We start from the raw sequence: 13,143 nt of genomic DNA, 5'->3' as shown, positions 1-13,143 counted from the left end.
AGCAACCCACTAAATGACAGCAAGGTAGAAAATGCTGAAATATTTTTCACTCCAGAAGAATGCCGCATAGACCAACTAACAGACATTAGTACAAATCCCATAGATTTCGAAAAAGAAATGGAAAACATGCCCACTCACTCAGCACCTGGACCAGATTCATGGAATGCTCTATTTATAAAGAAGTGCAAAGTACCACTAGCACGAGCCCTCAGTATTCTTTGGAGAAAGAGCTTAGATCTAGGTGGAATACCGGAGGCCTTAAAGAGTGCAGACATAGCTCCTTTGCACAAGGGAGGCAGTAGAGCACTAGCTAAAAATTACAGACCAGTAGCCCTAACTTCTCACATCATAAAAATCTTCGAAAGAGTGATGAGACGGCAGGTTACAAATTTCATGGACCAGCACAACGATCATGTCTGTCACAACTGCTGAACCATTATGACAGAATTACGGAGGTACTGGAAGACGACAAAAACGCAGATGTGATTTACACAGATTTTGCAAAGGCGTTTGACAAATGAGGTCATGGAGTGATAGCGCACAAAATGAAGGCCATGGGCATTACGGGGAAGGTAGGCAGATGGATTTTCGGTTTCCTAACACACAGAACACAAAAAGTAGTAGTGAACAGGGCAAGATCCAGCATCAGCTAGGTCAAAAGCTCAGTGCCCCAAGGCACTGTCCTGGCACCTCTGCTGTTCCTCATCCTCATAGCAGACATAGACAAAAACACCCGGCACACTTCTGTATCATTTCCAGATGACACTAAAATAAGCATGGAAGTCACTACGGTAGAGGACACTGAAAAAGTACAGGAAGACATAAACAGGGTTTTCCAGTGGGCAGTGGAAAACAACATGACGTTCAATGGTGATAAGTTCCAGCTGCTTAGGTATGGAAAAAATGAACTGAAAAGGAACACTATATACAAAACTCAAGAAGGTCACCAAATAGAACGTAAGGAACACGTAAAAAACCTAAGAATAACTATGTCAGCGGACCTTTCTTTTAAAGACCATAACAAGACAAAGATCACGACAGCCAGGAAGATGACTAGGTGGGTACTGAGAACTTTCAAAACAAGGGAAACAATGCCGATGGTGACACTCTTCAAATCGCTAGTGCTCCCTCACTTATAATATTGCTCAGTGCTGACGGCCCCGTTCAGGGCAGGAGAAATATCGGAGTTGGAACAAATACAGAGATCGTATGCGACGCACATTGAGCCTGTAAAGCACCTAAACTACTGGGAACGCCTGCAAGTCTTGAACATGTATTCATTGGAGCGGAGGAGAGATACATGATAATATATACCTGGAAAATACTCGAGGGCCTGGTCCCAAATGTGCACACTGCCATAACATACTGGAGTGAGAGATATGGGAGGAAGTGTAAAATAAAACCAGCGAGGAGCAGGGGTGCGGTGGGGACAATAAGGGAACACTGTATCAACTTCCAGGGTCCCAGACTTTTCAACATCTTACCAGAAGATATCAGAAACACTGCTGGAACAAGTGTTGAAGCCTTCAAGAGGAAACTAGACAAGTATTTTCGCCAGGTGCCAGATCAACCAGGCTGTGATGGATATTTGGGGCAGCGGGCCTCCAGCAGCAACAGCCTGGTTGATCAGGCGAGCACCAGACGAGCCTGGCCCATGGCCGGGCTCAGAGAGTAAATATACTCTCGAAATTCTTCAAAGGTATATCAAAGGTATGGTATATAAGTGAGGTAGTGGAGGCACGAACCATACATAGCTTTAAGATGAGGTATGATAAAGCTCATGGAGCAGGGAGAGAGAGGACCTAGTAGCGCTCAGTGAAGAGGCGGGGCCAGGAGCTGAGTCTTGACCCCTGCAACCACAATTAGGTGAGCACACACACACACACACACACACACACACACACACACACACACACAGCAAGATTGGACCTTGTGTTCACCCTGGGCAGCTCAGATATTGAGGATATCAAGTATGAGAGTCCCCTAGGAGCTAGCGACCACATGGTTCTGTGCTTTGAATACATAGTAGAGCTGCAAGTGGAGAGAATAACAGGAGATGAATGGGAAAAGCCTGACTATAAAAGAGGGGACTACATAGGGTTGAAGAACTTCCTGCGGGAGGTCCAGTGGGACAGAGAACTGGCAGGAAAGCCAGTAAATGAAATGATGGAATATGTAACGACAAAATGCAAGGAGGCAGTGGAAAGGTTTATTCCCAAGGGCAACAGTAACAACGGGAAGACCAGAACGAGCCCCTGGTTTACCCGACGGTGTAAGGAGGCAAAAACAAAGTGCAATAGAGAATGGAAAAAGTACAGAAGGCAGAGAACACACGAAAATAGGGAGATCAGTCGCAGAGCCAGGAATGAGTACGCACAGGTAAGGAGGGAGGCCCAGCGACAGTATGAAAATGACATAGCATCGAGAATCAAGACTGACCCGAAACTGTTGTATAGCCACATCAGGAGGAAGACAACAGTCAAAGACCAGGTGATCAGATTAAGGACAGAAGGCGGAGAACTCACAAGAAATGATCAGGAGGTATGTGAGGAGCTGAACAGGAGATTTAAGGAAGTTTTTACAGTAGAGACAGGAAGGGCTGTGGGAAGACAGCACAGAAGGGAACATCAAGAGGGAATATACCAACAAGTGTTGGATGACATGCGAACAACTGAGGAGGAGGTGAAGAAGCTCTTAAGTGACCTTGACACCTCAAAGGCGATGGGACCGGACATCTCCCCATGGGTCCTTAGAGAAGGAGCAGAGATGCTGTGCGTGCCTCTAACCACAATCAACACATCCCTTGAAACTGGGCAACTACCTGAGAAATGGAAGACAGCTAATGTAGTCCCTGTATTTAAGAAAGGAAACAGAAACGAGGCACTAAACTACAGACCTGTGTCTCTGACATGTATTGTGTGCACTGACATGTATTGTGTGCAAAGTCATGGAGAAGATTATCAGGAGGAGAGTGGTCGAACACCTGGAAAGGAACAAGATTATAAATGAAAACCAGCATGGGTTCATGGAAGGCAAATCTTGTATCACAAACCTCCTGGAGTTTTATGACAAGGTAACAGAAGTAAGACACGAGAGGGGTGGGTAGATTGCGTTTTCCTAGACTGCAGGAAGGCCTTTGACACAGTTCCCCACAAGAGATTAGTGCAGAAGCTGGAGGATCAGGCGCACGTAAAAGGGAGGGCACTGCAATGGATAAGGGAATACCTGACAGGGAGGCAGCAACGAGTCATGGTACGTGAAGAGGTATCACAGTGGGCGCCTGTTACGAGCGGGATCCCACAGGGGTCAGTTCTAGGACCAGTGCTATTTTTGATATATGTGAACGACATGATGGAAGGAATAGATTCTGAAGTGTCCCTATTCGCAGATGACGTAAAGTTGATGAGAAGAATTAAATCGGACGAGGATGAGGCAGGACTGCAAAGAGACCTGGACAGGCTGGACATGTGGTCCAGCAACTGGCTTCTCGAATTCAATCCAGCCAAATGCAAAGTCATGAAGATTGGGGAGGGGCAAAGAAGACCGCAGACAGAGTATAGGCTAGGTGGACAAAGACTACAGACCTCACTCAGGGAGAAAGACCTTGGGGTGACCATAACACCGAGCACATCACCGGAGGCACACATCAACCAAATAACCGCTGCAGCATACGGGCGCCTGGCAAACCTGAGAATAGCGTTCCGATACCTTAATAAGGAATCGTTCAAGACACTATACACTGTGTATGTTAGGCCCATACTGGAGTATGCAGCACCAGTCTGGAACCCACACCTGGTCAAGCACGTCAAGAAGTTAGAGAACGTACAAAGGTTTGCAACAAGGCTAGTCCCAGAGCTCAAGGGAATGTCGTACAAGGAAAGGTTAAGGGAAATCGGACTGACGACACTGGAGGACAGAAGGGTCAGGGGAGACATGATAACGACATACAAGGTACTGCGTGGAATAGACAAGGTGGACAGAGATAGGATGTTCCAGAGAGGGGACACAGGGACAAGGGGTCACAACTGGAAGCTGAAGACTCAGACGAGTCACAGGGACGTTAGGAAGTATTTCTTCAGTCATAGAGTTGTCAGGAAGTGGAATAGCCTAGCAAGTGAAGTAGTGGAGGCAGGAACCATACATAGTTTTAAGAAGAGGTATGACAAAGCTCAGGAAGCAGAGAGAGAGAGAGAGAGAGAGAGAGGATCCAGTAGCGATCAGTGAAGAGGCGGGGCCAGGAGCTGAGTCTCGACCCCTGCAACCACAATTAGGTGAGTACAATTAGGTGAGTACACACATTACCTCATAAACCCTCACACATCCCGTATATACACCTACTTATAGGTCATCCTAAAAGACGGGAATTACGAAGTAATTCCAGCATTGATGGAACAACACCTTTGTATTCCAGCACTGCTGTAACACATTTATTCAAAATTATAGACATGTCTACAATTTTTGGCCGGTTGAAACTCCAGACTGGTCAGTGTTCCATCACCAACCAGAGAGATGTACTCCAGACTGGTCAGTGTTCCATCACCAACCAGAGAGATGTACTCCAGACTGGTCAGTGTTCCATCAACCAGAGAGATGTACTCCAGACTGGTCAGTATTCCATCATCAACCAGAGAGATGTACTCCAGACTGGTCAGTGTTCTATCATCAACCAGAGAGATGTACTCCAGACTGGTCAGTGTTCCATCATCAACCAGAGAGATGTACTCCAGACTGGTCAGTGTTCCATCATCAACCAGGCTATTTCAGGCAAGTCAGACAGTCCTCAAAGAATATTTCTACTTATTTCCTCGTTGATTTTGTACCATCCGCTTACCCCCCTTCCTCTCTCTCTCTTTCTCTCTCTCTCTCTCTCTCTCTGATATTTTTTTCTGTGACAAGCTACGTCTAGGTCACCTTCAGTGCGAAATCCAGGTGTCTTCCCAGTTCAAGATCAGCTTCGCCACATTTCCTCACTAACATTGGACTGTCCTGTCTACCGTAATTTACCTCCGACGTTCTCCTCGCTCTGACACTCTTCCTTCCCTCCTCGCTGACGGCCCCACCTTTGACACAGACTCTCTGAGTTTCTGACAGCAGGAATTTATTACGCAACCTCTGATTATACTCCCTTTAGGACTACTCACCGCCTTTACTAACTTTACTTCTGTTACACTCTCCACCCTCGCTGGTCTATGATCAATCATATTAAACCTTTAGCACACCGTACCCTGCAGCGCTGTATGACCCTTAAGGGTTTAGCGCTTAATTATATTAATCCTCACAAACATTTGACTATCTTTGGACGACAAACCTCTGTATTCCTATGTTCACTATTATTTCCAGGGGAAAAGCGCTAGACCCGTAAGAATCATGAAGCTTCTTGGGGAATATGGAACAACTGGATGTGGTTCATGAAAAGTATTTTCAATCCACCAGCATCCAGAATCCTCTTAGAAAGAGGATTCCATGAGATGACCTGTAACCAGAGAACCTGCTTATGTTACAGCAGGGAATGTGTGAGCGCAAAACCAGTAAGTTCGTTATTACTTCATAACACAATTCAACAGCACGCAAAACCTCACACTATGGATATCCTTCGCCTGAAGTTCTCTTTCTGGATCTTGTGGCGCGGCCACAATAAGAGAACGTTGTATCAACATCCGTGGTCCAGACTGTTTAACAATCTACCGCAAAATATCAGACACAGTTTTCAAGATGAAATTGGACATATACCTCCACCAAATGCCATATCAACAAGGCTGTGATGGATGCGTGTGCCAGCTGGTCGCTGCCAGTAACAGCCTGGTTGACCAAGCAAGCACTAGACGAGCCTGACCCAGAATCGGGATGAGAGTCAGGACAACTGTCTCCACCCTAGCTGAAGTGTGCTCTGGGGATGAACGCCCCCGCGGCCCGGTCCTTGACCAGGCTTCCTTGACCTAGCTCACAACAAATAACTTACCTAATCTTACTATAATACCTCACTTGTTTTTCCTTTTATCTGTCTGTGCCAGTTCTGTCTGTGACAGTTCTGTCTGTGCCAGTTCTGTCTGTGCCAGTTCTGTCTGTGCCAGTTCTGTCTGTGCCAGTTCTGTCTGTGCCAGTTCTGTCTGTGCCAGTTCTGTCTGTGCCAGTTCTGTCTGTGCCAGTTCTGTCTGTGCCAGTTTTCTGTCTGTGCCAGTTCTGTCTGTGCCAGTTCTGTCTGTGCCAGTTCTGCCTGTGTCAGTTCTGCCTGTGTCAGTTCTGCCTGTGCCAGTTCTGTCTGTGCCAGTTCTGTCTGTGCCAGTTCTGCCTGTGCCAGTTCTGTCTGTGCCAGTTCTGTCTGTGCCAGTTCTGCCTGTACCAGTTCTGTCTGTGCCAGTTCTGTCTGTGCCAGTTCTGTCTGTGCCAGTTCTGCCTGTACCAGTTCTGTCTGTGCCAGTTCTGTCTGTGCCAGTTCTGTCTGTGCCAGTTCTGTCTGTGCCAGTTCTGTCTGTGCCAGTTCTGTCTGTGCCAGTTCTGTCTGTGTCAGTTCTGCCTGTGCCAGTTCTGTCTGTGCCAGTTCTGTCTGTGCCAGTTCTGTCTGTGCCAGTTCTGCCTGTGCCAGTTCTGTCTGTGCCAGTTCTGTCTGTGCCAGTTCTGTCTGTGCCAGTTCTGTCTGTGCCAGTTCTGTCTGTGTCAGTTCTGTCTGTGTCAGTTCTGTCTGTGTCAGTTCTGTCTGTGCCAGTTCTGTCTGTGCCAGTTCTGTCTGTGCCAGTTCTGTCTGTGCCAGTTCTGTCTGTGCCAGTTCTGTCTGTGCCAGTTCTGTCTGTGTCAGTTCTGCCTGTGCCAGTTCTGTCTGTGTCAGTTCTGTCTGTGCCAGTTCTGTCTGTGCCAGTTCTGCCTGTACCAGTTCTGTCTGTGCCAGTTCTGTCTGTGCCAGTTCTGTCTGTGCCAGTTCTGTCTGTGCCAGTTCTGTCTGTGCCAGTTCTGTCTGTGTCAGTTCTGCCTGTGCCAGTTCTGTCTGTGCCAGTTCTGTCTGTGCCAGTTCTGTCTGTGCCAGTTCTGTCTGTGCCAGTTCTGTCTGTGCCAGTTCTGTCTGTGCCAGTTCTGTCTGTGCCAGTTCTGTCTGTGCCAGTTCTGCCTGTACCAGTTCTGTCTGTGCCAGTTCTGTCTGTGCCAGTTCTGTCTGTGCCAGTTCTGTCTGTGCCAGTTCTGCCTGTACCAGTTCTGTCTGTGCCAGTTCTGTCTGTGCCAGTTCTGTCTGTGCCAGTTCTGCCTGTACCAGTTCTGTCTGTGCCAGTTCTGTCTGTGCCAGTTCTGTCTGTGCCAGTTCTGTCTGTGCCAGTTCTGCCTGTGCAAGTTCTGTCTGTGCCAGTTCTGTCTGTGCCAGTTCTGTCTGTGCCAGTTCTGTCTGTGCCAGTTCTGTCTGTGCCAGTTCTGTCTGTGCCAGTTCTGCCTGTACCAGTTCTGAGTCCAAATCCCGAGGATATAATTTTTCCACTATATCTGAAAAACCATAAAAACATAACGCTTGATGGATGATAAAGTTCAGCAGTGTATTTTTAGCATCATATTAATTATATAAGTTACAATGATTGTTGAAATGAAATATTAACAATTTAACAAAGTAATTTTTATTTATAAAAAAATAGCGAAATTCCAAGCGTTAAAATACCCAAGATCTCGAATACCCAAGATCTCGAATACCCAAGATCTCAAATACCCAAGATCTCGAATACCCAAGATCTCGAATACCCAAGATCTCAAATACCCAAGATCTCAAATACCCAAGATCTCAAATACCCAAGATCTCAAATACCCAAGATCTCGAATACCCAAGATCTCAAATACCCAAGATCTCAAATACCCAAGATCTCAAATACCCAAGATCTCGAATACCCAAGATCTCGAATACCCAAGATCTCAAATACCCAAGATCTCAAATATCCAAGATCTCAAATACCCAAGATCTCGAATACCCAAGATCTCGAATACCCAAGATCTCAAATACCCAAGATCTCGAATACCCAAGATCTCAAATACCCAAGATCTCGAATACCCAAGATCTCAAATACCCAAGATCTCAAATACCCAAGATCTCAAATACCCAAGATCTCGAATACCCAAGATCTCGAATACCCAAGATCTCAAATACCCAAGATCTCGAATACCCAAGATCTCAAATACCCAAGATCTCAAATACCCAAGATCTCAAATACCCAAGATCTCGAATACCCAAGATCTCGAATACCCAAGATCTCAAATACCCAAGATCTCAAATACCCAAGATCTCAAATACCCAAGATCTCGAATACCCAAGATCTCAAATACCCAAGATCTCAAATACCCAAGATCTCAAATACCCAAGATCTCAAATACCCAAGATCTCAAATACCCAAGATCTGAAATACCCAAGAGATGTAATTGATAATCCTTTAAAATACCTAGAAATACTTTTTACAATCCAAAAAGGCACAACTAACCTTATTCAACTTAAAATATGTTGTTCTCCCTTACCATAAAAACTTGGTTGATATTTACTTTCTCTTCTTAATACTTTTACTATCAAAGTTGTATTTAAAAATCTTGATGGAGGAAAAAACTTTTGGAAAAAAAACTCCCCCCAAAATACTGACGGATGTGTCCTTGTAAAGTATGCGATAAAGTTTATTACGGCCAAACTGGTAAAAGTCTCGAACAAAGATTAAGACAACATAAATATAGCATTAGAAGCGGACAAGATTCTAATGTTATATTTATTCACGTGAGAGATTTTAATCATCCAGTTGATTTTCAAAAAGCTGAGAATAAAATAGAATCACGTTTCATGGAAAGCAGTTTTGAAAATAATATGAGTATTTCTTTTGGTTTATATAAATTGGATTCATTTATAATTAATAAAATTTGGGAAGAATTTAATGATACATTAGACAGGTAAAAAATCTTAATGCTTGGGTAGAGTAACAGGTGTGTTTCACAGAGTCGGGTGTTGTCACGCGACTGTGAAGTGTAATCTTGTTGAGGTGACGTGATTGTGAGGTGTAGTCTTTCCCCTTTATATGCCTTGTTGTTGATGTTTTGTTTTTCATAGTTCCTTGATAATGTGAGAAGTCACGAAAGCGCTTGGAAATTCTCTATTTTTTCACAGCGGGTGTTTTGCATATTGTGATATCACCTATTTACTGTGATCTTATTGCATATATGTGTCGTGCCGAATAGGTAAAACTTGCGATTTTGGCTTAAATAGCAACGCTCTTCTTGCCGAATAAGGCAAGCGAAAATTTGTAAATGTAATAATTTCGCAAAAAATTATTCTGAACCTAACGAAAAAAAAATATATTCCATTGCGTTTATTTAAATTATAGTAAACTTATGTAAAATACATTTAGTTGGAGTTAAAGTAAATTACTCTTGTTATAATAAGGTTAGGAAAGTTTTCTAAGGTACTTTTGGAACAAAATTATTAATTTTTACATTAACATAAATGAAAAAAAATATCTTTAACGTATAAGAGAAAATTTTAGGACAATTTTAAATCAGTTCTTGCTAACTGACCAGTTTTACCTATTCGTCACGACATACATATATGTGTGCGTGTTTCTCGTCAAATATGTGTAATGAAGGATACAAATACGTATGTACAAGCATCTATCTCCACTTATCATCGTTGGATGTACACAAAGATATGTTCTATCTCTACTGCTCCATTTACGTCCCAACCATTTTCCCTTTTATTTTGTTTATACGACAGTGTTGCCATGTTAGTGGAGGGTGGCCCTAGCTAGGGTTTGGTTTAGGGCTGGCTGGTTTTAGGGCTAATTCAGGGTTGGTTGGTCGAGGTTAGTTCAGGGCTAGTTGAAAGGCTGGTTGAAGGGCTGGTTGAAGGGCTGGTTGAAGGGCTGGTTGAAGGGCTGGTTGAAGGGATGTTTTAGGGTTAGTTGAAACTCCAGAGCTAGTAGGTATACAAGGTTAGGGACTGGTTTAAGGGCTCGTTCAGGGATAGTCTAGAACCTGACGCTCGTAACATGACCCGTCTCTCCTGAAATGAAAATAAACTTGATTGATAAAAATCCATTTTACACACAAACTCGTAATAAATATATAAACAAATAAACAGAAGCATTATTCAACAGCCTCCAGATTTATTCATGTTCTTCCTGAAGTCCAAAAACAAAGTTGATTTTACAATGAAATTCATTATGTTTCAAAATACATATCAAATACGCGATTGCTTAATTAGCCACTGGCGGCAACAACCTGGTTGATCAGGTACACTTGTGTTTTTTACCTGTTGAACACCTGGTCAACCAGGCTGTTCGTGCTAGCGTCCCCCACATAGGCATCCGGCACTTGTAACTGGAAGTTATCCGACTTCTTGAAAACTATCGTCGTCAGGTTAGGGTTTCTGATATCTGCTGGTGGTGTGTTGAAGAGTCTTGGGTCACGCATGCTGAAGCACTGTTCTCTAGCTGTACCCATGTCTCCCTGTTCTTCAGGGTGTGCAGATCGGGGAATCAGGTCCAACAGGTATCTTACATGTGCTTACTATTAGGTAGCTCTCTGTGAACACCTGAAGCAGTGTGAACACCTGAATCTGTGTAAACACCTGAAGCTGTGTGAACACCCGAGTCTGTGTGAACACTCAAAGCTGTGTGAACACCCGAGTCTGTGTGAACACCCGAGGCTGTGTGAACACCCGAGTCTGTGTGAACACTCGAAGCTGTGTGAACACTAGAGGCAGTATAAACACCTGAGGCAGTATCAACATCAGAGGCAGTATAAACACCAGAGGCAGTATAAACACCAGAAGCAACATAAATACCTGAGGCAATATAAACACCTGAGGCAGTATAAACACTGTGGCAGTATAAACACTGTGGCAGTATAAACACTGTGGCAGTATAAACACTGTGGCAGTATAAACACTGTGGCAGTATAAACACTGTGGCAGTATAAACACTGTGGCAGTATAAACACTGTGGCAGTATAAACACTGTGGCAGTATAAACGCCAGAGGCCGTATAAACACCTGAGACAGTACAAACACCTGAGACAGTATAAACACCTGAGGCAGTATAAACACAGGGCATCAGGCGGCTCACTACAAGCAGAACATTTAAGGTAGTAACTACCTCGTTAAGGTGTTTATAAAAATAAACATCGCTCTAATTATATTGGAAAAGGAGACGAAGGGTCGTTAAGGGTCCCAAAGGGTCGTTAAGGGGTTCCAAAGGGTCGTTAAGTCGCAATGGGTCATTAGCTGGAAACGGTTACTAAAATTGTTTACGATTTAACCCATAGGGGTTTACACACCATCTTTGGTGCAATTGGATGCATTCAGGTTCGATCTAAGGGAAGCACGGGTCCAATTCCTTGGATCAAGAGCCCCTCATCTTCCTTGAGGGAAGAAATTTTTCCAAGCCCGTTAAAAATTATACTGAAAACGTAAAGACGAATGAAATTTGAAGGGGAAAAAAAATTTTCCTGAAAAAAAAAATTAATATATCCATAGCATTGACCCCAGAGATAGAAATCCAAAGAAGTTGGATCAGGGTTCCTCGTCAACCACTCCACAGGTCACCATTGTTTTTTCCAGTGACCCTAGTGATACCTTTGATGAGTTTAGAAAGGTTTCGTACTTCCTCAGCCCAGTTCTGGGTCAGGCTTGCCTGGTGCTTGCCTGGTGCTTGCCTGGTGCTTGGCTGGTGCTTGCCTGGTGCTTGCCTGGTGCTTGCCTGGTGCTTGCCTGGTTCTAGACTCATGATATGCCCTTGTATCATACAATCAAGACACGGGGGCCAGGAGCTGACCTTTGAGGGCTCCTACACGTCGCGAGTCTACGCTCAGACACTTTGCTATTTTAAACTACTTTCTGTTTCCTGTCAGTAAACCAATGATCCACTCCTGAGCACTGTCCCACTCCTGGACACTGTTCCACTCCTGGACACTGTCCCACTCCTGGACACTGTCCCACTCCTGGACACTGTCCCATTCCTGGACACTGTCCCATTCCTGGACACTGTCCCACTCTTGGACACTGTCCGACTATGTCAGAAACCTTAAGTTTGCTAAATAACCTGCGAGTACTCGTGTCCCTTATGGCGAGATACAACAGAGGGGATATTATTGTCCCCTCAGATGTAGATTTCTGCTTTAAAAGTTATTTTCTTAGAGGAACTGATAGTAGCAGTAGTAACAGTAGTAGAAGAAGCAGCAATAGCAACAATAATTATAATACTCACGTAGGACGGTAAGATTGGCAGCGTGTCGTATGGCACCAGCGTTGCCGTAGGGTGTTACTTGGCACTGATACTCTCCATCGTCTTGAATGACCACGTCACTGATCAGGAGGTTGTGTACCCCAACTGCGTCGTCCCCCAGTACCGTGTACCGTGGGAAACCCGGGATGTTGCTGCGGTTAAATCCTGTGGGAAAAGACACGGCACATGTTAATAATAATAATAGTAATAATAATAACAATAATAATAATAAACTATATTTATGTCGGTTGCTGCGCCATCCGAGACAGGTGTCCCTGTGTTCCACAAACCTACTCTCCTCTACCTCAACGCATGAGAAAGGAATAGTGCAAGATGGACAAAAATATTGTAATGTGGCGAAATATAAATGCTTGCGTGTGCGTATGTATGTGCACTTGTGTATGTATGCGTATGCATGTGATGAAGTTCGAGAGTTTTCCTACTCCCGTAGCCACGGGTCAGGCTAGTGTTTGTATTATATCTAGTATACACAATTGTATGTGTATGCATATACGATTGTATACCGGTGCACACACACGCACGCACACACACACACACACACACACACACACACACACACACACACACACACACACACACGTACGTTATTTAAACGATACTATCATCAGTCTACAAGACATTAAACTCTTCTCCAACTCCTTTCACCTCTCGAGACCTATTCGCAGGGAGAAACGTCATCTCAATAACAAGGCTCTGGCACTAAACTTCATGAAACTTTAGCCTATGAGGAAACGCCAAAGAAAACAGAACACAAAAATGTATGTCTAGAAGAGTAGCGTGTAAATACTGAACTGTGCGTGAAGTCTTGGGGAGCAGCTTGCCACGTTTAACTTACTTCCGTCAGTGTGTTTACCAGGCGAGTGCTGAGTGAGAGGGAGGGAAAGAAGGAAGAGGAGGTAGGGAG

At 44.4% G+C, this 13,143-nt stretch overlaps 1 protein-coding gene across 1 annotated transcript in view; it reads right to left on the bottom strand.

Moving 5' to 3' along the window:
- The window catches only part of LOC128696637 (nephrin), a gene marked incomplete at its 3' end in the record, with an annotated part of 201,555 nt that overhangs the window by 43,515 nt on the left and 144,897 nt on the right, over positions 1-13,143 (bottom strand). Inside the window, 1 exon segment of the mRNA XM_070094437.1 lies at positions 12,201-12,383. Coding sequence (XP_069950538.1) covers positions 12,201-12,383 — 183 coding nt within the window.

Source organism: Cherax quadricarinatus, chromosome 46, assembly GCF_038502225.1.
Source record: "Cherax quadricarinatus isolate ZL_2023a chromosome 46, ASM3850222v1, whole genome shotgun sequence".
NCBI classification, from domain to species: domain Eukaryota; kingdom Metazoa; phylum Arthropoda; class Malacostraca; order Decapoda; family Parastacidae; genus Cherax; species Cherax quadricarinatus.
The sequence above is the reverse complement of the archived record's forward strand: the minus strand, read 5'-3'. Positions and strand labels throughout refer to the sequence as shown.